Source organism: Heteronotia binoei, chromosome 2 (assembly GCF_032191835.1).
Source record: "Heteronotia binoei isolate CCM8104 ecotype False Entrance Well chromosome 2, APGP_CSIRO_Hbin_v1, whole genome shotgun sequence".
Lineage (NCBI taxonomy): Eukaryota > Metazoa > Chordata > Lepidosauria > Squamata > Gekkonidae > Heteronotia > Heteronotia binoei.
The window spans coordinates 134,083,607-134,107,930 of NC_083224.1; the positions used below are offsets into that span (position 1 = coordinate 134,083,607).

The following is a 24,324-nucleotide window of genomic DNA, read 5'->3' on the forward strand; positions in this document are numbered from 1 at the left end:
GTAAGGCCGCGGTCACACTCACCGTTAAATCCATCCCTAACCCGTTGCTATTATACCCTGCAGCTTTTTTACAACGAATTTCCTGATCAGACATCCCTCCATCCTTCAGTTCTAAGCAGCGTTGGTCAGAGGTCTCAACCAGGACCTCATTTTTTGAGATAGCATTCTGCACAGTACTCGCGCAAGCGCAGTACCGTGGGATATCATGCTTGGTTTGTTGTTGTTGTTTTTAAGTGCCAGAAAAGGTGGGCGATCTACCCCCCCCCCCATTTAAACACCCGGCCAGGGAGGGGAAGCTCAGGAGTTCTCTTTGCAAAGGTGGGTGATCTTCCTCCCCCCATTTAAACACCCCGCTGGGGTGTTTAAATGGGGGTGGAGCATGGCAACTCTCTTTGCTGTCTCTCTGCCTGGCGGGGAGACGGCAAAGGTGGGTCATCTTCCTCCCCCCCTCCCATTTAAACGGGGCAGGGTAAAAGCAGGAATGGGCATCAAACAACGTAGACTGTCACAAAAATGAACACCCCGCCAGGGTGTTTAAATGGGGGAAAGCACAGGAACTCTCTTTGCCGTCTCTCCGCCTGGCGGGGAGAAGGCAAAGGTGGCCGATCTGCCTCCCCCCCATTTAGGAAAGGTCCCCTGTGCAAGCACCAGTCATTTTCAACTCTGGGGTGACACTGCTTTCACAAAGTTTTCATGGCAGACCTTTTACGGGGTGGTTTGCCATTGCCTTCCCCGGTCATTAAACTCCCCCCCCCCCAGCAAGCTGGGTACATATTTTACCGACCTCAGAAGGTTGGAAGGCTGAGTTAACAATTGTTGGTGCAATGATATCTTTTGGACTGGACTCTCGCAGGGAAGCGGATATGCGCTTGCGACGAGTCAGCTACAATGGAGTGTTCAAACATAGAAAGTACGCGGTGGAGTCGTCGGAAGCATTCTAATTCCGGATTTAATGTACTATCAAAAAAGTCCGCGTCTCAGTCGTAGCAGTTCAGGACACGAACAAGCCAACGACCATTGCCAGATGCTGATGTTTGGACAAGCGCATAAAAACCGACATGCATCTGGCTTTCATCCATGCCCATCTTGTCAGTTTATGTGCGTCAGACCTCGGCCTAAGGTACTCCCCATCCCCAAACTTCTTTCCCCTTCCTAAACCAAAGGTCCACTAGTCAGTATTCCAGAAGTGCTGTTTTCTTGTTGAAGCTACTCCAGCCACAGTCTTTTAAAAGTTTTACTAAATGTGTTAGCCAACATATCACAGTGTTTCTTTGTATTTCCTGACTTTTATTTTATTGTAGTTTGATGCTGACAGAGATGAGGAAGAAGTATTCCATGACATAAGCCTGGCTGTTGACAACAAACTGTTCCCCCCAAAAGACCACATGGCAGGTGGGTTAATAATTACAAACTCTTTGATAGGGTCTCCCTGGATTGCTTCAGAATTTCATGTTTTTGTTAATCTAGAAAGTTAATGTTTAGATACCAGCACAGGGCCGGATCTCCCACTAGGCATCTTAGGCATTTGCCTAGGGCATTGCCAGTCCAGGGGTGAAGAATTGGACCCCCCAGACCGGTGAGGTTTTCTTCCAGCTTTTGCACTGCAAGGTGCAAAAGCAGGAAAAAGATCACCCTTGCATCTCAGAGTCTCTGAGAAGCATGGGCAGCAGGACTTTCTTCCTGCTTTTGCACCCTAGGGTACAAAAACAGAAAAAAAGATCTTCCCCCTGTACTTCTCGGAGTCTCCAAGAGGCACGGGCTGGCAGGGCAACCCCTTCTCTGAGGTCAGGCTACATAGGTCTAGCCCTGCACAGGCATTCGGAGCAAGATAAATAAAACTGATTTATCTGGTACTATGAATGCAGTGTTGTATGTATCATCGGATATTAGATAGGGCCATGCTATGTGCATCCACATTCCTACCTGAAAGGAAACAGAAAATTTGCTGTGAATTTTCCTTCTAGGTAGTCCTGAGGTGGGGCAGTCTCTACACCTAGGGAAAAGCTCCTCGCTGGAGGCAGGCAGGGTTGAACTTTATGTGATTCCTGCAGGGGAGGGGCTTCTCTCCCAGGCTCTAGTTGTGTCCTGAAGCAGCAGAACTCCCTCACCAAATGGTAGCAAAATCAAAATACCTCTGATTAATGGTTAGAATGAACAGCAAAACCATGCAGAGAAAAAACAGAATGGAGAACTCCAAGGGCTCACCAGGGACAGTAGGATCCAGAAGGAGAAAGAGGGGAAGCCCTGAATTCTCCCAGCATACTTGTTTCAGTCCAAGAGCTAACAGAGAAAGGAAATTCTACCATAGGGAGGGAAGAGATTGCCTCACCCCAGGACCACCGAGAAGGAAGATTCATGGTAAGTGAGACAAATTTCCATTCTTCAGTGGTTCAGGGTGAGGCAGTCTCTACTTCCGGGACATAGAAAAACAGTGTGCCCCAGGGAGGGATGAATCTTGGCTCTTTGGTCTGAGAGGGTATGCTGCAGAACCCTTCTTCCAAAGGCAACCTCTGCAGAGGCTAATAATTTGTCAAGCCTATAATGCCTGGTGAAGGAATTGACAGCCCTACAAACTACTAAGGAAGGAAATTCTCTGCAAGAGGTTGCTGACCCTCTGAGGGAATATGCTGTAACTCCCAATGGAGGATCTAGACCCCTGGATTTATATGCTAGAAAGATACATCCTATAACCCATCTACTAATGGTAGAGGTTGAAACCTTGTGTCCTAGTGAAGCTTTCTCAAAGGAGACAAACAAAGAGTCAGTTTTATTAAAGGACTTAATCCCATCAAGGTAGAAGCTCAAGGCCCTCTTAACATTACTACTCCTTTTCCTGGGGATGCTTAGGATTAGGGCAGAATGAAAGAAGAATCAGGTCTTCTGACCTATGAACGGGAGAGGTGACTTTGAGAACAAATGCTGACTCTAGACAGAGCACAGCGCTGTCATTATGAAAGACACAGAGCTCCTTGTCCACTGAAAGAGTTCTGAGTTTGGACACCCTCCTAGCCAAGGTGATACCTGCTAGAAAGATGATTTTAAAGGTTAGCTCTTTGAGAGGGCAGATGGCACTGGTTCAAACAGGGCCTGCAAGGAGGCTTTGAGCACTGTATTTGGGCTCCAGGAAAAAAAGCAGAGAGGCTGCGGGGGATTAATCTGAGATGTATTTCTGAGAAACCTCCTAACATGACGGTAATGAGAGAAACTCCAGCCCTTCTTAGTTCCCTTGAATGCAGAAATGGCCACTAGTTGTCTTTCCAGAGTGCTAGTGATAACACCCTCTGAGTTGAAGACAAGCAACTTTTCTTCCTGTTGATGGTAAACCCATGGACTTGTAAACAAGAGATGGTTTGTTGTACATCTGCCATCCCTTGTTGATAAGAGTGAGACCTGATTCGAATTTTATCTAAAAACTGTGGGTTTTCAGATGTGCACTAATGAGATTATGAACACTGAAAATTATGAGATTATGAGTACTGAAAATGAAGCCCATTGTAGAAAAAGCACAGGAATCTTCAATGCGATTCCCAAACTGGAATCTGACAGATCTATCAATGTCAGAAAGTTCCCCTTCTGAATAAATGAGACTATGTATTTGAGGGTTTCCCTCCAGAACGTCGTCTTTCCTATTCTCTGGTTTAACCAGGGCTTTTTTTGAGCAGGAACGTAGTTCCAGCTAACTTTGTGTCAGGAGGTGTGGCCTAATATGCAAATGAGTCCCTACTGGGCTTTTTCTACAAAAAAAGCCCTGGGGCTTAGCGATTTCAGAACTGAAATGGCTTTCACATTCCTGTTCTTTTTTGGGACTATGAAAAAACTGAGTAAACCCCCAATTATTTCTTGGGACTTGCAGGAATCTTTTGTGGAGCTTAATTCCAGAGAACAGCCATTTAAAACAGTACCCAGGACCCATCTGTTGCCAACTAACTCCCATTGAACTGCAAAAAACTGCAGACATCATCCTACTTTCTTTTTTTGGGGACCCCATGAATTCTGGCCTGTAGGTCTGTGAAAGGAGGAACTAGGTTGTTTGGGCTGCCATCTCCCTTTGATAAGTGTCAACAGTCAGAATCCAGAGGTGCACTTGGGTTCACAAAAGGAAGAGAAGCATTTTTTGGGCTTATGATCTTTCTTGCACAAGGGCAAAGACCTATTTTTGTCTTAATCCTCAATCAGGTATCTATTCATTCTTTCCCCAAAGATATGAATGCCTTTGACACTAGCAACTCATGTCTAAGAGGATGGGTCCACTTTCCAGTTGCGGAACCAGATGAAATGCCTAGCTGTCACATTCAAGACCATAGCTCTAGCCAACAGCTGGTTTGTGACTAACAACTTGTCAGCTGAGAAGGATGCTGCAAGGGTGATCTTTTTTAGAGCATCCTTAAGTTCTTCAGAGATGTTACTGTATGCTGCTGAAACATTAGAGGCCCAAGAATAGATTGCCCTTGAAAAGAGTGAACTTTCAGAGCTCACCCTGCTTAGCTTTTGAACTCTGATGAAATCAGGCTAGCCTGAGCAATCCAGGTCAGGGCCCCTTGCTGTAGGGGCCCTGATGGCAGCCAAAGAGGCTTTGAAGTTCTTGTGCAAGGACTGTTCTATCGTACTGTCACAGGGATCCCCAGGAAGACCATCTGCCTCTGCTAAAATAACTGAATTGGAACACAGGCTGGCCACTAAATTGTCATCTAAGGGGAGTTTGAATTGTCTGGTACATGGGAGTAGAATTGAGAGATGATGGGATGGTTGGTTTTAGTTCTTGCAGGTGTCTCCCACTCAGCCTTGACTACCTTGGGGTTAGACTAGATGACTCTGGAGGTTCCTTCCAGCTCTATGATTCTACATTACCAAAGACAGATGGAAAGAGAATGTCTAGGGAGGGAGCCCCCTCCGGGGGTGTCACTGGCTGAACCAGTTGGCCTGTTCAGGTGCTTCCATATCCTTGTTGTTAATAGGGATTTCCATGATATGCAGCACCTTAAGAAGGAACAAGCCAGGTCTACAAGATGGCAGTTAAAAGCTCTTCCTCCTCCAAAAGCTTTTCCTCCACTTTTAAGTTTTCAGAATAAGGCTTAGCTAAGAAGTTGATTCCCTACTTAGGTGCTTGGCAGAGTAGGCTATTTTTCTTCTCTTGGATTGAGGGTGAGGGGAAAATTCTACTTTCCTCCTGACTACCAGACCCTTGGCAAGAGGGAGAATGACATCCAGATCCACTCAAAGTCCTGGATAAATTCTTCAAGTTTAATATCTATATATGCTCCCTCTATGCATTTAACATCTATATCCACTCTCTCACCCAATTGGCATGGAGTTTCATGCTGGGATGTCATCAGTATGCTGACGACACTCAGCTGTGTCTGTTGATGGATGTCTGCCTGGGTACTGCTCCACAAAATCTGGCTGAGGAACTGGAGGCCATAGTGGGATGGTTGTGGAAGAGCCAGCTGAAACTGAATCCAACCAAAATGGAGGCTCTGTAGTTGGGTGGCTGAGTATTCAGGATTTGGGTCCCACCTTCCTACTCTTGACAGTGCACCTTTAATGCCAGTGCAAGCTGTCAAGAGTTTGGGCCTAGTCAGCATTTTACTAGCTGCTCCAGGCGAGGCAACTGGCCTCTTTCCTGTCTCCCCCTGACCTGGGCACAGTAATCCACACAATGGTCACATTCAGATTGGATTACTGTAACTTGCTTTACACCAGCTTGCCCTTGAGACTGATTGGAAACTCCAACTGGTCCAGAATATGGTGGCGTGGATCCTGATGGGGCACCATGAACCACACATATTCAACCTGTGTTGCACCAGCTGCGCTGGTTCCCTGTAGATTTGATTCAACCTATTCCCATTAGTAGCACCATATGTGAATTATAATGTGACAATCTCTACAGAAGCAGACATATTAATCAGCAGCAAGAACAGGGAGGAGCCTAGTGCCACCTGGTTATAATTTTGGAGTAAAATTTGGTAGCATCCTACTCTTGGGATTATCCCCCCCTACTTATAGCAACTGCAGGATATAGTCATTGTTCATGAGAATCTCAGCTAGCTATGTGGTTCTTCTCAGGCCACAGCCCAATTATAATTTCCAGACCATCCAGTCAGGTGATGGTGCCATTCAATCAGAACAGGTCTTTCCAAGAATTCTCTAGAAGTTTACATTACCTCTCAGAGTCTCCCCCTCCCATCACAGATTCCCAAGAGAAGTTAATTAATTGGCTTCCCTCTTTGGCCTTGAAGATGATAAGAAACTTGTAGACCAAAAAGTCCTATTAGCAACACTTGCAAGTTGGTACAATCCCATCATTCACATTAACGCTTCAGAGGATGGTGGGGGAGGTGCTTTGCTTCAAATGGCTTTTTCAATAACCTCTCACAGACTATTCCACAACACAGGCCTATTAGCTGCTGATTTTACTTGCTTGCATGATGGCACCATAAATAATGCTTGACCTTTCAGAACAAATCTGCCCCAGAGTCTTTATGTTTACAGTATTTTAGCACCATGTTCTCTTTCTTCTCCATTAGTTTCACTCCAGATCTAATTCGTTCTTGTACCAGCATTCCTGCCCCTGCCCCCAGTCAGTTGGCAGCCCTAAATCCAATACATTAAAAGTGGGTTAAATGTTTAAAATATAAATTATTAGCTAACTACTGTTGCTGGAGAAAGAGAAAATGGAATGTAACCCTACTCATCTAAGGCAGGGTTTCCCAAACTTTTACTTCCCGTGGCCCAGTTATTTTTACACTTCTCTTTTGTGACCCACTTAAAATTTGGGGGTGGAGCCAAGAGACTTTGGGGGTGGAGCCAGAAGACAGGAACTATGTCATTTCCTGTGGTGTCAAGGGCCAAATGATGTCACTTCCGGGGCACAATGAACCAAAACTCCACCTTTTCCTGTGATATCACTTCCAGGGCACTCCCCCAAACCTGCCTCTTTTTCTGAAGTAACTTCTGAAGTAACTTCATTTTCAGAAAAATCTCTCTGAAACTCATGCTGAGCCAAAATGGGGGTGGAAAGTGGGTGGTCCTCTCTTTCCACTCCCACACCTGCATGCACCTATCTGTTTGTGTGTTCTTCTCCAGCTTGCAAGCACTCCTAATGCCCATGTTCAATTGCCTGCACCACCTACACACCCCTTCCTCAACAGCACTGGCCAGTGTATGCAGTTGGGAGTGCTGTTGCCATTGCCATCAGGAATGACAACAATGTGTATCACCCACACTGGGCACTGGCAGCTGCTCTACCTCAAAATATGCTGAAACATATAGGAGGCCCTTCCTAAGCTGCTATTACTGGAACCCTGACTCAAGCTATAACCAAGCTTGCTTGGTTTCAAAAAAAATCTTTCGACAGCTATTTTTCATATTTTTCTTTGGCTGAAACATGGGGAAATTGCTATGAAAGGTAACAGAGAATTGTACTGCAATTAATGAATTAATTTCCAGTTATATGAAGTTCATACAAGCTTTTCTGTAGTTATCCCAAAAAGGATATTTATGAGGGGCCTGCAGCTTTTTACTGACTGTGTTTCCCACACCTTTAAAAGCAGCCTATTTTGCAGATATTTAGCCAGTGAACTTCTTTCATCATTTTTAATATCTATAGGAGGAGTTTAATTTTGGTGTCAGACAGCTGTTAAAAGCCAGACCAGTAAAATGGTGCCAAGTTCATAATACCATCACTTCCAGTGCTATTGAGATATACTGCAGTAATCTCCAATAATCTCTTTCTGCCCCACACCTCTCCCTCACTCACTCACTCACACAGAAATCTCATAAAAAGGCCAGCTGGCTACAACTGCGGGTGCCAACTTTTCATTGGCAGAGCTCCTATGTCTGCAACAACAGTTTGATGAACAGAAAAGTTTCATCCAGTAAAAATGGAAGGAATGAAAGAAAGGGAAAGAATGAAATAGAAGGAGAGGAAAAGAAGACATGGAAAGAAAGAACATAAGAGGAGCTATGTTGGATCAGGCCAGTGGACTATCCAGTCCAAAATTATCTCATACAATGCCTAAAAAGCACCAGAATGTCCACCAGTGGGACCAGGGCACTAGAAGCCCTTCCACTGTTGCTTCCCCCCATCCCAGCACCAAGAATACAGACAGAACATCACTTGCAGAGAGAGAGAGAGAGAAAGAAAGAGAGGAAGGAAGGAAGGAAGGAAGGAAGGAAGGAAGGAAGGAAGGAAGGAAGGAAGGAAGGAAGGAAGGAAGGAAGGAAGGAAGGAAGGAAGGAAGGAAGGAAGGGGGGACAGAAAAAAAAGCTTTTCTCACCATCAGATGACCCCAGCCAGCAACAATTCTGCCCAGGGGTTGTTTGGTAAAAAAAAAAAAAAAAAGCAACTGGAATGACCACTTCCTGCCCCTCCCGGCTGAAAAAAAATACACACACCCTTCTTTGCTGCTCAGGGCTCCCGGAGAAATCTCCCCAAAAGAGCATACTGCAAGGCACATGAAAGCTCATACCCTGAAGAACACTTCATGAGTCTAAAGTGCCAGTGGATTCCAGCTTTTCTCTTAAACACTGGGAGGGGGGGGAGAAGGAAGGAGAGGCAGCCCAGCTCCTCTCTGCACAACACAGAGAGGGGGGAAGGAAGGAAGCCAAACAGAACTCAGACTTTGCAGCCTGTGTCTGTCTTCAAGGCTAACTTTTTTCTGCACAACAGAAAGACAGGGGAAGGAAGGAAGCCAAATGGAGCGCAGGCTTTGCAGCGTGTGTCAGTCTTCAAGGCTAGCTTTTCTCTACCCAACAGAGAGACGAGGGAAGGAAGGAAGCAGAGCAGAGGTCATGCTTTGCTGGGGGCGGGGCTAGCTTTGGCTTTTCTTGTGACCCGGTAGTAAGGCTTCCGTGGCCCAGTACCGGGTCACGACCCTGCAAATGGGAAACACTGATCTAAGGTATTGAGATAGGCTATTAGACCAATGGAATTTAGCATTCATCCAGCATCTTTGAAAATAACACAATAGACATAAACACTTCCAGAGTTCTCTGTTCCATTTGGCCCCTGAAGGATTGTTCTGGAAGTCTCACCCAGTACATTGGCTTGAATCTTTCTAAATGATCTTAATAGACTTCAGCAGCTCAGGGTGTGGCCTAATATGCAAATGAATTCCTGCTGGGCTTTCTCTACAAAAAAGCCCTGTGTGAAACACTGGTGACATCAAGGTGTGACCTAATATGCAAATGAGTTCCTGTTGTACTTTTTCTACAAAAAGAGCCCTAATATGTAGCCTGTGTTCATAGGGATTAATTACCACTTTCCTTCAAACTTCTAATTGTAAGCCTTTATCATTGTTGGGGGAGTGGAGTCCTGTCCCTATCTTAACAGTTTATGTGCCCAAAGCTACCACCCATATGGCCTCAGAAATGGGGGGGGGAGGGGAGAGGTAAAGACATCCCGTTCCTTCTGCTCTTGCCAGCTTCCCTTCACTGCAGACAAGAGCAGGTGGCCAGAGGACTCCTCATTGCCTCCTCCCAGGTCCTTTTAAAGGTGATGCTACAAATCACATATCCTGCCTGTCCAGGAATGTACCTCCCCCCTCAGCTGTTTCTGACAAGCCCAGCAAGACTACTATGGTAGCACCCAGTAACCTCCCATGGCCTTTGCTGCCATCTGGCCCCATTTAGTGGTGGGGGCCTCAGATGACCATCCCTGGCCACCATCAGATGAGCAAGGGTGGGAAGTTGAGCTGATGTCAGCAGGAGGTGACTGGGTGGGGACATAAGTCTGGGAGAAGGAAGGGCAACCTCTGAGGACTGCCTGGAGCAGGCAAGTAGCCCAGGAGGTCAAAAACAGCCCTGAGAAATATGGGACACTTCTCAGTCTTAAGATGGAAGAGCTAGGAGAGTCTTTTACAGACTTGGAGGGGAAATGGCAGGCTGGAGAGAGCAGAAAGATGACTACTTATTTGCCAGATCATCAGTCACTGAAGGGACTTGGGATGCACTGATGGGAGCTCAAGGTTGCCCCATCCCACATACTCAACCACGTTTCACTCTGCAAATTTCTTCACCAGTGCTGGTTTTCTACCAACTGGGCATGTTTCTAGGACTCTTTTTAGCCAGGGTTGGGGAAAGAGAGCATTTGCATAGAAGTGGAGGATAGAAGTCACATGAAAGTGTCTCCTCATCACATTTGCTTGGGGAGAAAAACAGGAACTGGAATCCCAAATGTTTCATTCAAATGATGCATTCCCTGACATGCAAGTGGTTTAGAACAGGGGTGGCCAACGGTAGCTCTACAGATTTTTGTTGTAGGCAACTCCCATCAGCCAAAGCCATCAGCCATGCTGGCTGGGGCTGATGGGAATTGTAGGCAAAAAAACATCTGAAGCGCTACCGTTTGCCACCCCTGGTTTAGAAAGCCTGCTGAATTAACTTGCATCAAGGCAAGGCTGCTTTATTTGGAGGTACTTTAAATTAATAACAGCTAAACTTAGAAAACTCAGCAGTGCAATCTACCTGAGTGAATTAAACACAGTGGAGGCCTTAGAAACAACGCTTGCTATTAACTTTTTGTTTAAAAAGTGAAATAAGTTTCTCTTTACATGCCTGGAAAATAGTATATTATTTGAACATGACTTTCAGTGCCACCTTGTGCATGTATATTTCATCCAGCTATGTGGTATACATGCCTGCCTATGTACAGGCAGATCATTAAAGCCACTGAAAGGAAAGCTCAGGCGGACTGTTGCCACAGTTAACCTAGGCTTCACTACCGTTAGGTATGGGTGAACCAGTGGCCTATCTGTAAGAATGGAGTTACACTGATGCAGAAATACTCCCCCTTTCTTCTTCACTGTGTTAGCGATTCTTATTGTGAAAAAGTCAAAGACAGGATGACTATTCCAGAACTCTCTGATTGCTTTCCAGATAGAGATCTTCCATACTTTCTATAGTAAACATAGACACTTTGGAAAAGTTGGAGCAGTTATCTACTCTGATAAGATTAACATCCAAATACCTTTATTAGCATAGAAGTAAAAAGTACAGCATGGCAAAGTTGCATAGAGTTTCAGTTATAAAAACTAGTCAAGCATCAAGAAGGTGAGCTAGTCTTTTGCTCCCTGATTGTTCTGGCAGCCAAAAGGTACTTTGCAACTAGGCTAGTAGTATGGGAACATCGGTCAGATAACAGAAAGAAAACCAACTTTGCCTCAGGTAGTCCATAAAGGTTAGACAGAATAGGTTTGATTATACAGTCCCACGCTTCCCCAAAGAAATCACAGTGAAGTAAGACATGGGTGACCATTTTGAGGTGCCTTCCATTACATGGGCAGAATCTTTCCTGATAAGGGATGCTGTCAAACTTCCCAGATAGTACTGATTAGGGTAAAACATTAAGTCTTCCTAACATAAAAGAACGCCATAACTGGGGTGACGTAAGCTGGGAAAGGTAGGCAGCAGGCAGCCCATAATTTGGAAAGATACCAAATGCTAAAGGGGAACACGTTTTATGTTCAGAGGAACAAAGGGACTGTTTCTCAGTATCTAAAATCCTCTGTTTCAGAATTCTGAATGTCTGCATTTCACTTAGCATACAGAGGTTGTCCAGGGAGACACCTATGGAATGTATTTTCTTCTGGATCCTACTATACCAATTGGAAACAAAGGAGTCTGCTAGCATCATATGAACATAACTAGCAGGGTCTGCACTAAAGTGTAGGCGTAGCCAAAACTTTATGGTTAGTAGCCATGCCCTGGTCTCGATCAAATGGGTTCCAGTTTCTAGGCACATTGCAGCATAGCTACACAGTTGGGGACCCCCAAAATACGGCATAGGAATGCTGCTTGAATTTGCTCAAGATGGAAATTGAAGGCGTAAATCCAAATGGGGATCCCATATAATAACTGAGATTCTGTTTTGGCATTAAAAACACGAATGGCAGCTGGGACAAATTGGTTACCCTTCTTGTAAAAGAAACTAACCACCACAAACGAGCTACACCTTGTTGAAATGACTGCTTGCTTATGTTGAACTGTCCAGTTATGATTGTACTGGAAAAAGATCCCCAAGTATTTAAAAGATTTCACCTGTTCAGTATTATTTCCCTTGAGGCATCAACTTTGTGGTTTCCAGGACTTTGAGAATACTATAATGTTGGATTTTTGCATAGTTTATAGACAGGAAATTTGTCTCGCAGTAGCAAGTAAAGGCAAGTAGCTTGAGGCCCTTCTGCAAGCGTGACAGTGCAACTGCATCGTCTGCATAAAGCAATAAAGGGATAACATATGGCCCAAGTTTAGGGGAGTGACCATCAATAGCATTTAGTAAAATTAACATGATGAATCAGATATAATTATTTGATTTAAAGTAGCATTCACATTCCTTTCCTCACTTATCTGATCTTATGATGAGAAGAATATAAGCTTGCTAAAAGTTAAGTGCCCTGATCTGGATGGCCCAGGGTAGCCCAATCTCATCAGATCTTGAAAGTTATGGACACAGGGCTTCTTCCGCCAGCCAATGGGCCTCATTCCTGGCAGGGGAACTTTGGGAGGTTTCCTGGAGGGGGAGGGGGTCCCCAATACAATGACATCATATAAAGTGATCAGGGCCGGTGCTAGGCTTTCTGGCACCCTAGGCGAATCACCCACTAGCGCGTCCCCCCATTATTTAAAAAATAGGGAAATTGAAGAGTTCCAAACTTGAAATTTTTCACATTTTTAATTTACTGATGTTTAATTTTAATTCTGCCCCCCCCATGTGATATTATATAAAAAAATTGTGAGAATAAGTGCTTGCCTGCCGTGTCAGGAAGGAGGGTGGCAGGATAGGATGAGGTGGGAGGCCAAGTCGCACATTGGGGAGAGGGGGTGGCTTGGCTTTGAGGGCAGCTTGGTGATGGGAGAAGACAAGGTGACAGTGGTCAGGAGCTAGAGTCATGTGTCAGGGAGGGGGCACACAGTGGTGCTCCCTAGGCCAGGTAGTGCCCTAGGCAACTGCCTACTTAGCCTACTCCCACGCACTGGCCCTGAAAGTGATGTCATCATATTGGGGACTAGCACCCCACCTGCCTGAACTCACCTCTGGAGTTCAGGTCCCCCCCTCTTCTTGTAGACAGCATTTAAAGGAACTCTCTTAATGCTGTTTGGAAGAAGCAAAAGGAGCCGCACACTCTGAATTCACCACTTGGAGTTGAGGTGTGCAGTCAACAGCTGCCCCTCTCCCTCTTTCCTGCAAGATTTGAAGGGTCCTTCAGCTGGTTGGTAAGCCATGTGCTCCTGCCAATCAACTGAGGGGCCTCTTAAATCTTGCAGGAGGACAGGGAAAAGGGTAGCTGCTGGTGGTTGCTCATGGAGACAGGGCTTCTCCCACCAGCCAACTGACTGGCAGTGGGCAGGAACCCCTGAAATCAGGAACCCCTGCCCCTGCCTGGGGACTGGCATCCCTAACAGCCCTAGTTGGTATTTGGATGGGAGATCCCCAAGGAAGTCCAGGGTTGCTACACAGAGGCAGGCAATGGCAAACCACCTCTGTAAGTCTCTTGCCATGAGGATTGCCATAAATCAGGTGGGACCCGATATAAGGTTTGTCCTCCACCATCAAGGAGTTAAATCAAACATTCTATCTTCAAGCAGTAGTACAGTGGAAAGCATAGTCTCAAGCTTATCACACAGCTTTGTAACATCACTAGCCCACTGTTATGATTGACTAGGCAAATAAAGAGCAGGGAAAATATGTACACTTTTTTCTTATTAATTCTTAGCAATTAAAGTTTAACACAACCCCTGTTGTAATTAAATCTCCCTCCTCCAACCTTTTTCAAGGAACTCTTTATTTTGACAAATACAGATAAGTCCTTTCAAAAAAATATTAAGACAGGATCTCTAACCAGGAACATAACGTTCATATCTAAAATAACTTGAACTTTTCAAACTATGAATGCATTGACTAGTACAAGCTCTGCTTCTGTAATGCTCCTTATGTTTAAACACACATGCTGGTATCAGTGAGAATGTTATAAAAATACTTTTTGTGCTTTGCTACACTTGAAATGCTTTCCCTCTGGTTAAGAGAGAAAGAGGAGAAGAAAGAAACAGCTTCTAAAAATAACCTGTACATGTGTTACTTTAAAAAAAAGACATGAGAATCATATGAACTATCCATCAGTTAAGAAATTATGTTTTATGCAAAATATCTATATGTTTTCTGTTTACATACTAGCTCTTGAATTAAAAATGTATTCCCTTTTAGCAGTTTACAAAACTATGACTGCCTCTTAGTGAGTCAGAAAAAAGGATCAAACTATATATTGGATAGTGGTGAGAGTGTGTGTTTAATTCTTCCCTCCCAATACCATTTTCTTGGTAGAAATAGTTCCTTCCCACAGAGCTGCTATTAGCTTAGTTATAAGCAGCCATATCATACAGGTCTCATTTTCCTTACCCACATTAGCTGCAGCTATGTAGGTGAGCATTGGGAAAAACTGATCAGGAGAATGGCACACAGAGAAAGAATTAATGTTTCCACTCCCACTGTGCCATGGTGGATATAACTGAGGTATAATTTTAAATTATTATTTGCAAAAGATGGAATCATCACAATATTTAATCTCATTGTCATTAAAACATTAATAGGAAAAATATCTTGTGCTGGCATAATTTACATAGGTACCATAACGGAAAGGCACCAGGATTGGATGGCATCCCTCCTGAAGCCCTAAAAGAAAACTCAGATTGATGGGCACAGTTTCTTGCACCCCTGTTCACATACATCGACCAATCGGGTCATGTCCTCAAGCAATGGCGTACAACTATTATGGTTCCTATTTTTAAAAAGTACAAAAAAGTGACCCTGCAAATTACAGGCCTATCAGCCTTATAAGCACCATTAGTAAATTATATTTGAGACATCTTCTTGATAAATTTGAAATGTGGTTAGAACAAGAGGAGATTATACCAGTAGAACAAAATGGCTTCATAGCAGGAGATCAACAATAGAGCACTGTTTGGTACTATGTAGGTGAGCATTGGGGAAAACAGCTAATATGTAATGTAATGTAATGTAAAATTTTATTTATATCCCGCCCTCCCCCGCCAGGGCAGGCTCAGGGCGGCTCAGGGTGGCTAATAGAGAAGTATTCGACCCAGTTCTTTACTTTGACTGGAAACTGGAAATAAAAATTGAAGCATGAATCTTTCTTGCCTCAGCATTTTCCTGGCTCAGGATACACAAAAATGTAAAAGGTTTACTCTCCTTAATAATTCAAGATCCGTTCCAACAAAAGTGGATACATTTGACAGAGGGTAACTTAAAGTCTATAGGTTTCCCTCTTGTGCATTGTTGCCCCAAAATACTAACGCCGCAAGATATTTAATCAAGCAAAGAGTTTATGACATTTAATGTCAGCAAGATTTAATAAGAAACCCAAATTTTATGGTTCCCGAGAAATACAGATATACTATGAACATGGCCCAATATTTTAAAAATATAGAACACCCCCCTTATAGAAGGGCTTTTACCTTATAGAAGGACTTTTAATGTTTTGCCATCTAAGGTAAAAGAAGGGAGTTATTTAAGGACCCCATACAGTGAAAGAATCTGTGCATGCCCCATTGGTGAGGTAGAAACACTGAACATACAGTATTCTCGTTCATTGTTCCCTCTATAAGGAAGTTAGGGACAAGACAATTCTCCCTATTCTGGAACAGTCTAAGGTGTTAACGGATAAGATATTTCTGGGGAAATAGTTGATTGATGAAATACCGGCAATCACTAGAGTGACAGCTAGGTTTTGCACCCAAGCGATAAACAGAAGAATAGTTTTAAATAATAGGAGCTTTTTCCTTTTGGTGTAGACTTTGTGGAGCTATTGCAGATGACTACTGCTATGTACTAAAATGTTATCTACATTTTAACGCTGCTGTATTATATATGGACTTGTATTTTAGTAGTGTACCTCTGATAATTTGTACATTTTACTTTTTATTTCTCATAGACTTGTGCTTTTTATCTGGTCTATGACTGTTATAATAAAACTCATGTACGATAATGGTCTCCCATCAGCCATACAAGTTGTGAAGCCCTGAGTTGGAAAAAAACTGTTCTGTCTGAAGAACCCTTGAAAGTTCACTCTGGGGACTTATCCAAATAAATCCAAAGTTGGTAGTTAAAAGCTGCATGGTCACACCCTTAAATTCCTGCTAATTTGAGGTGTAAAACTCAAAATAACCCTTTTCTAAAACTCACAGACTTCTTCCTGCCCAAGACAGCAATTTGTCTCTCCTCAGGAGCGCAATCACCACATCACTGTTATATCCCTGTGTCCACTGAATACTGTAATTTCTAGCCATTTTATTTCAGAAGTTCCATTTCATTTTTCTATTTTAGGTCCATGTGAACTTGATCTTAATCTCATTGTGGACTCCAGTGATATTGCAGATACGGAATTTGACTTTGAAGACCAGGTAATTTCTCTCTGTCTATCTTTCTCACACACAGAGATATGCCATCTTCTTAAGTCAATTGTTTTCCCTTTGGATTTTCTTTGAACTTTTTATAGGCTAACTATAGACTTCTGTGCTCTGCCTGTGATGTGGTGGAGTAAATTAGTTATAAGGTTATGTATCTTATATAAAATCAGACTTTTCTCTATCTACTCATATTGTCTCTGACTGGACAGCTCACTGGAATCTTAGGCTGATAAAAGCTCTTTCCCAGCATTTGACTCTGAGATCTTTCACCTAGAGATGCCAGGGATTGTTCTTCTGCATACACAGACTTCAGTTAGCAAAACAGAACCTTGTGATCAATAATTCAGTGAATAAATTCACTTTATTGTGAATGTGCTGACATGAGAAATCTGCTGACATGAGAATCATTCTCATATCTACTTATACAGAAATGAAGGGGCAGGACTCACACAGAGAACTGTGATAGGCAAGGTCTTTCCCTCAGCCAACTTGTGTAGTTGTGTGAGAATTCACTTGTTATGGGGGTGAAATGAGGAGGACACCCCGATGGAAGAACTGTATGGTATTAAAGAAGATAATAAAAAGGGCATTGCAAGAAAGATATACAGTATAATGATTGAAGATAAAAAATTATATGATTGGTATAATACTGTCAAAATGGGAGAAAGAAGTAGCATTATAAGAAAATTAGATAAATAAAATAATGAGAGGTATTAGTGATATAAAAATGGAGAAATTTAGAGGAATTGAGATGAAATTAATATTGAAATGGTATAGGATGCCTGTTCAATTATCTTATATGGTCAAGGGAATGACATCTGATTGTTGGCATTGTAAAAAGAAAAAGGAATATTATGCACATCTTTGGTGTTCTAAGGTGACTAAATTTTGGCAAAAGATCTTGGAAAAGCTGGAGGAAGTATGTAAGGTTAAAGTGGAGTTAGGGTTGCCAAGTCCAATTCAAGAAATATCTGGGGACTTTGGGGGTGGAGCCAGGAGAAAGGATTTGACAAGCATAATTGAACTCCAAAGGAAGTTCTGGTAATCACATTTAAAGGAACCTCACACCTTTTAAATGCCTTCCTTCCATTGGAATTAATGAAGGATAGGGGCACCTTCTTCTGGGGCTCATAGAATTGGACCCCTGGGGCCAATCTTTTTGGAACTTGGAGGGTCTTTTGAGGAGAGGCATTGGATGCTATGCTGCAAATTTGGTGCCTTTACCTCAAACAACAGCCCTCCCCAGAGCCCCAGATACCCGTGGATCAATTCTCCATTATTCCCTATGGGAATCGGTCTCCATAGGGAATGATGGAGTGCCCAGCATACATTTCCTTCCCCCCCTCCCCGCTTTCTGATGACCCTGAAGTGGGGGGAGGGTCTCGAAACCGGAGAATCTCCTGCCCCCACCTGGGGATTGGGAGAAAACTGTGTTACTAGTGAAAAATTACCAACATTAAATCACTGTTACTCTTGAGAAGTACTGATTACATGTTAATCACAAGAGGTACTGATTACACATTACTTATTATTAATAATGCCTAGAAAAATCATTTAACACTCATACATTGAAGAAAGCATATACTGAAAATATGAACACATATATCAATCTACAATAATTCCATGTATAGTCCTCCTGCACAGGAAAAGCACTTAATAGATGAAAATTATAGGAAGGTTCCAGAATTTTCTCATCCAGAAGAACATGTGAATGTGACACGATTCTGGTAAAATTCATGTTTCGAATGTGATTCTTCGTCTGACAAAAGAAGGTAGTTTTCTGAAACTAAATATAAAAATAATACAAATATACAACTGATATAACAGACTCCACAAACCATTTACAAGGTTTTGGGCTGGGTTGTCACCAATATGCAGATGACACCCAGCTCTATCTGCTGATGGACGGCCATTCGGATGCCACCCCAGACAATCTAACCAGGTTATTAGAAACCATGGCAGGTTGGTTGCAGTTAAGCCAGCTGAAGCTAAATCCAAGTAAGACGGAGGTCCTGTACCTAGGTCAGGGGGGACCAAGATCAGGCATCCGACTACCCACCCTAGATGGCACCCTTTGGTGCCAGCTCAGAAGGTGAGGAGTCTGGGGGTGACACTGAATGCCTCCCTTTCTATGGAGGCCCAGGTCACAACAGTTGCAGGATCTGCCTTTCACCATCTGTGGCAGGCCAAACAGCTGATGCCCTATCTGACATCCCAAGACCTAGCTACAGTGATCCATGCAACGTTCACTTCCAGGCTGGACTATTGTAACTCGCTCTACTCAGGCTTGCACTTGAGGCTGATCCAGAAACTCCAACGGGCGCCAAATGCGGCAGCGTGGCTCCTAACTGGATTGCCTATACGGGCAAGTAGTCAACCGATGCTGTACGCAGTGCACTGGTTACCAGTTGAGTACCAGATCCATTTCAGGGTTTTAGTATTGACATTCAAAGCCTTATGTGGCCTGGAACAGACATACCTGCAGGACTGCCTCTCCCCATATGAGCCCCAAAGGGCGTTGCGATCAGCCAATCAACACTGTTTGGTCATCCCTGGCCCCAAGGATGTCCAACTTGCCTCGACTAAGGCCAGGGCCTTTTTGGCCCTGGCCCCAACCTGTAGAATCAGCTCCCGGTGGAGGTGCGAACCCTGCCGGATTTGTTACGCTTCCGCAGGGCCTGTAAGACAGAGGTGTTCCGCCAGGCATTTAGTTGAGGCAGGCGGGCATCCTTTACTTTGTTGCCTATACCATCGGCTGCTCCCCCACAGTGATCTATCATCTGAACCTTTATATTTGGGCCACTGAATGATTATACCTAAAGTCGCACTATGTGCCGCCCACCTCTGTTATTTAAATTGATGTAATGCTGTTGTTTTAACTGTATTTACTGGTTTTATTATATGTGACTGGTTTTTATTTGTATGTGATCCACCCTGAGCCCGTCTGGGAAAGGGCGGAATATAAGTGAACCAAGTAAATAAATAACTAAATAAAGCTTTCTGTTTTACCCGAGTAAGGTGTTCCAAAAAGCTAACCTTAAACGGTCGCATAGATGACCCTATATGTCAAGGGTGGAGAACAAGAGCATTGTACATAGTATTTATTCAAGATGTCTCACAATTGGAGAAATGTTGTAATTTCCAGGTAAATCTATTAATGGTCACCAAATTGGCTTGGATGGTGTAGTTACACACTATGCATGATTTGCCACATTCCTTTGGGAAGGCGCATTTCACTAACTGGCCCAGCATCAAGGTGTCCTGGAAATTGCAACCTCTCTTCCAGCCAATGGTGGGAAACTGCACATCTCCCAGAGCAGATTGAATAATGTGCCAATGTCTCCGGAGAGCCTGTGCAACTAGCTTACCTCCTGGAGAAAAAAGTCAAAGAACAAATAAACTTATCATCACATCGGGGTTTTTTTATCAAATAAAGATTTTCTGGAAACAGAAGCCTCCCTAGCTTTAGCATCAGAAATAACCTCCCTAGGGTATCCATGTGACAAAAAGGCATTAGTCAAAGTAACACTGTCTTTATGAAAATCCAGAGATGAGGTGGAATTCCTTTTAATCTGTAAAAACTGGCTGAAAGGTAGGTTTTTCTTAATGTGATAAGGATGGAAGGAATGATAATGTAATAATGCATTCTTGTCAGTCTGTTTACGAAATACCCTAACGGACCCTGAAGTGGGGGAGAGTCTCCAAACCGGGGGATCCCCTGCCCCCACCTGGGGATTGGCAACCCTAAGTGGAGTTATCAGGGAAAGTGTTATTTATGGGAATTTTGGGGAACTATAAAATAGATAAATCCTATCAGGATCTATTTAAAGCTATGATCTTAGCTGTCCATGCGGTTATAGTGTTTGGCTGGAAAGATGCTACAAAACAGACTATAGACAGATGGAATGGACATTTATATGAATGGATCCAGTCGGACATATTATTGATATTAAAACAGGAAAAGCTAGGTGAGGATAAGATTGTGGAAGTTAAGAAGAGGTGGTTTGAGTATATAAGATGGGTAAAAGCAAGAGGGACCAATAATAATATATTGGTTAAACTCCAAAAGGTGTGCTTATGGCTACAGATATTACTGGTTGTTTTGAGAGGGGGGAGGGAAATAAAAAGGAAAAGTGGGGGGGAAAGCATTTGATGTATTGATGTATGTTATATATGCTGTGTATTGTTTGAGTTATATGGAAGCAGGATTCAAATACTTCAATAAACAAATATAGCAATCTAAAAAAACTTGTGATGGGAGTGGAGATATTTTAATATTTATTTATTTAAAGCGTTTATAGACCTTCCTTCCTCCCAAATAACAGGAAGTAAAATGTCTTTTGCAAGATTGATGTAGCTGATGTATTTATAGTCAATATAATGTAGTAAGCAGTTTGTGTAGAGTAAGCACTTTGCCACCATAAATATCTGAGAATTTACATTTGCTGTAAAGAGTTTGTTGTGGCAAGCCATTGTGTGGCAAGATTGCCAGACATCACTTCCCCAGAGTCCATGCTACTGAGAAACCTGGGCCTTTAGCCTAGCTCATTTTGGCTGCCACATAAAAACACTAAAAGAAGCTCCATTTGGCAACTGCGAACAACAGTTAAGTCATTTGTGTGCAGTTGTGCTTTTCTGAATCCCAAAGATGGACAGAGATCTTGAGTAGAGGCAGGTCAACAAAAATTATTCAGGTGAGGAGAGACAGTTCATTCTGATTTATGGTAGCTGTTTAAACACATTTTTGGTACATTCCAGTGGATTTGTTTTCAGAGCAGAGTCTATATGTGCAAAGCATTTCACCTCTAATTAGAATGCAAATCTTTCTTCACTTTTGGATTTGGGATGTTTCAAGAGGTTTCATTATATACTGCACAACTACTTCCTATAATATGTAGGCAATAGGGATACTTAGTGGTAGAACTCATGCACTTTCCAGCTTTCTTCTCCTCTCAGTGCAGGGAGAAAGAACTTCAGAAGAGCCCAGGAGGTATTGCTTTTGCAACTATAGGGAGCAGCCACACAGAAGAATATATCTCTCTTGCAGGCTTAGAATAGATGTTCCCACCATGGTGCCCCTGGACACCATGGCATCCACCAACATCTTTCTTGGTGCTTCACAAGGTTTTTCTTAGAAAGTGTGCAGGATGAGGTGGCTCTTTTGCCCAGCAGGACTTCTGACTGGCACAGGAGATCTGATTAGCTTTGCATATTAAAATGCATCCTCTTAAACAGAGCTTCTGCCTGAAATGTTGAAGAATTATGAGTAACTTTGCTCTTCAGCATTTAGTGGTTGACTCTACCTCCTGGGGCATCAACTTTGTAGCTGGTTCTGACTCCTGTGGCAGCCATTTTTCATTCTACCCAACACCTAGGCTTGCCAATAGGGCAGGGGATCCTCTGGTTTGAAGTCCCTTCCCCCTGCTTCAGGGTCATCAGAAAGCAAGGGGGGGGGAGCCTGAACAGCCAGTCGCTCTGTGGTTCTCAGACCCTGTGAGGAATTAACCCTTGATAATACATTACAACAGTGTTATGTCTTGAAACATTATGTTTTAGTACATTACAAACAAGTAATAGGACTGTAGAATAATGAATTTTTTCAGAAAAAATGGTCTGGTAAAGGGACTGAGAATGTGGATGATACTACTGTGCATAATATGTACTGCCTGTTGATATAAGTATGATCCTACTATGTAGTTTCTTTATCATTTAACCGGTCATGTTAATGCTTACATTTTGTTCCATCTTTGTTTCAGTTCTTTTTAGATTTCTACAATTAAAACCTGACTTTGTTTATTAGATTTCCTATCCTGTTGACTATATTTGACCTACACTGTGTAATCTGCTTTGAGTCTCAGTGAAAAAGGTTGACTACAAATTACGTAAATAAATAAAAGCCAGGCAATGACTCGCACAATAATAGTAAGGGATAGGGATGCCAGCTAGGGATCCCCCAGAATTACAACTAATCTCCAGATTACAGAGGTCAGTTCCCTGGGAGAAAATGATTGTATTGAAGGGTGGACTGTATGGCATATACCCCGCTGAAGTCCCTGTCCTCCTCAGGCTCTGTCTCCAGATCTCCAAGAGTTTCCCAGCCTGGATCTGGCAACCCCACCCCTCATCCCCTGACTGTGACTAGAGGTGGGGTGGACCTGGCAGCTCTAATAAGCACCCTGTGTCTTTAATGGAGAGCCAGTTTGGGGTAGTGGTTAAGCACCCTGGAGAGCCAGTTTGGGGTAGTGGTTAAGTGTGCGGACTCTTATCTGGGAGAACCGGGTTTGATTCCCCACTCCTCCACTTGCACCTGCTAGCATGGCCTTGGGTCAGCCATAGCTCTGGCAGAGGTTGTCCTTGAAAGGGCAGCTGCTGTGAGAGCCCTCTCAGCCCCACAGGGTGTCTGTTGTGGGGGAGGAAGGTAAAGGAGATTGTGAGCCGCTCTGAGACTCTTCGGAGTGGCGGGATATAAATCCAATATCTTCTTCTTCTTCTTCTAATGGCAATACACTGCTACACACATTACACACAAGAATATTGAGATTAATGGAAAGTAAAGGGAACAATAATATCTGGAATAGGAATTATTGTATCTCAAACAGTCAAAATAATGTAAAGCACTCATTTTCAGTGGACCAATAATAGAAGTGTGCTTAAAGAGTCAGTAACTCCAGACATCTAAAAATTATTCAAGTTATTCCACTTTGGGGGATATATAGCATTTAAAATCTCTCCCCCCCCCCCTGCTGTGGATAGACCATTATAAATAAAATCCAAGCATTCCACATCTCCAATTAAGCAAGCTATGAAGTTTCCTAGTTTTATTTCACAGGCCTGCTTCCATCTCTTTGTTCTTCCATTTAGATTTCTAAATATTCTTTCCCCACATTAGTAGTTTTTCCTTACATTGTCAGCTGCTCCCACTCAGAATTTCAGTGCTTTTTCGAACTGATTTTTTATCTGTTAGAGATAATTTCACTCCCACATCCATCCAGCCCCCTTTTTTCAAATCCATTTTCCCACAATATGCTTAGAATTTGACCTTTAAAATACGTTTCCTTTAGACCTCTTGTAATGAATTTATGCAGGATCATTTCACAGTAAGCTTAGAGAATCTAAAGTTACTTTAGTTAAGAAACTGGCTAAAAGTTTTACTCTGTTTATACAAACAAGTATGACCACAGGAGATCCCCCCTCTCCCACTGCTGTTACAAATTGCAAGTGAAAATATAAGATATTTAAGTTATTTGATAGAAGTTTTGCTTTCCTTGGCATTTGTAAACATTTCCTTCCTTATTTGTCCCCTTTGTCAATAAGCTTTAAAGGTTTTTGAAACAATACAAAAACTATAAAACAGGTTCAGTTATTTATTTATTGCCAACCTTTCTCTCTGATTACACGGTATAAAGAAATGCAATAAAATAGTATGAGATATCCAATAAATCATGCAATAGGATTGGAATTATATGAATCAGAAACACAACAAAATATATCAGACATGATATATCATAAACAATGCAAATAAAAAAGAAGGAATCACAAAATTAGAAAATAATGCAATAAGAATAAGAATAGACTCAATCCTGTCTCCTTTATAAAAGATGCCTTCCTGAACCATTCTGGAGTGACAAAAGTGTGGGAACCTTCCTGGCCCCCTCACACAAGGTGTAGTTAGCTATCTATAGTACTTTTGCAGGGTGGCTTCAGAAGGGTTTACTCAGATGAGTGAAGATGTTGCAGTAGAAGAGGCAGTTATGAGAGTCCAAGGCCATGAGAGTTGGCTTCAAGGGCAGGCCCATGTAGACTGCATTAGAATAGTCTAGTTTAATAGGGGAATGGGATGAATGTATACAGCATAAACACTAATCCATTTTCAAACTTCTTTTTAACCATATGAGAAAGAAAGTT

At 42.9% G+C, this 24,324-nt stretch overlaps 1 protein-coding gene across 1 annotated transcript in view; it reads left to right on the top strand.

Moving 5' to 3' along the window:
* Positions 1 to 24,324, top strand: part of AK5 (adenylate kinase 5) — a 199,252-nt gene that overhangs the window by 91,214 nt on the left and 83,714 nt on the right. The window contains exons 7-8 of the mRNA XM_060232045.1: positions 1,302 to 1,392; positions 16,337 to 16,413. Of these exons, the coding sequence (XP_060088028.1) occupies positions 1,302 to 1,392; positions 16,337 to 16,413 (168 nt within the window). The remainder of the gene's footprint in view (positions 1 to 1,301; positions 1,393 to 16,336; positions 16,414 to 24,324) is intronic.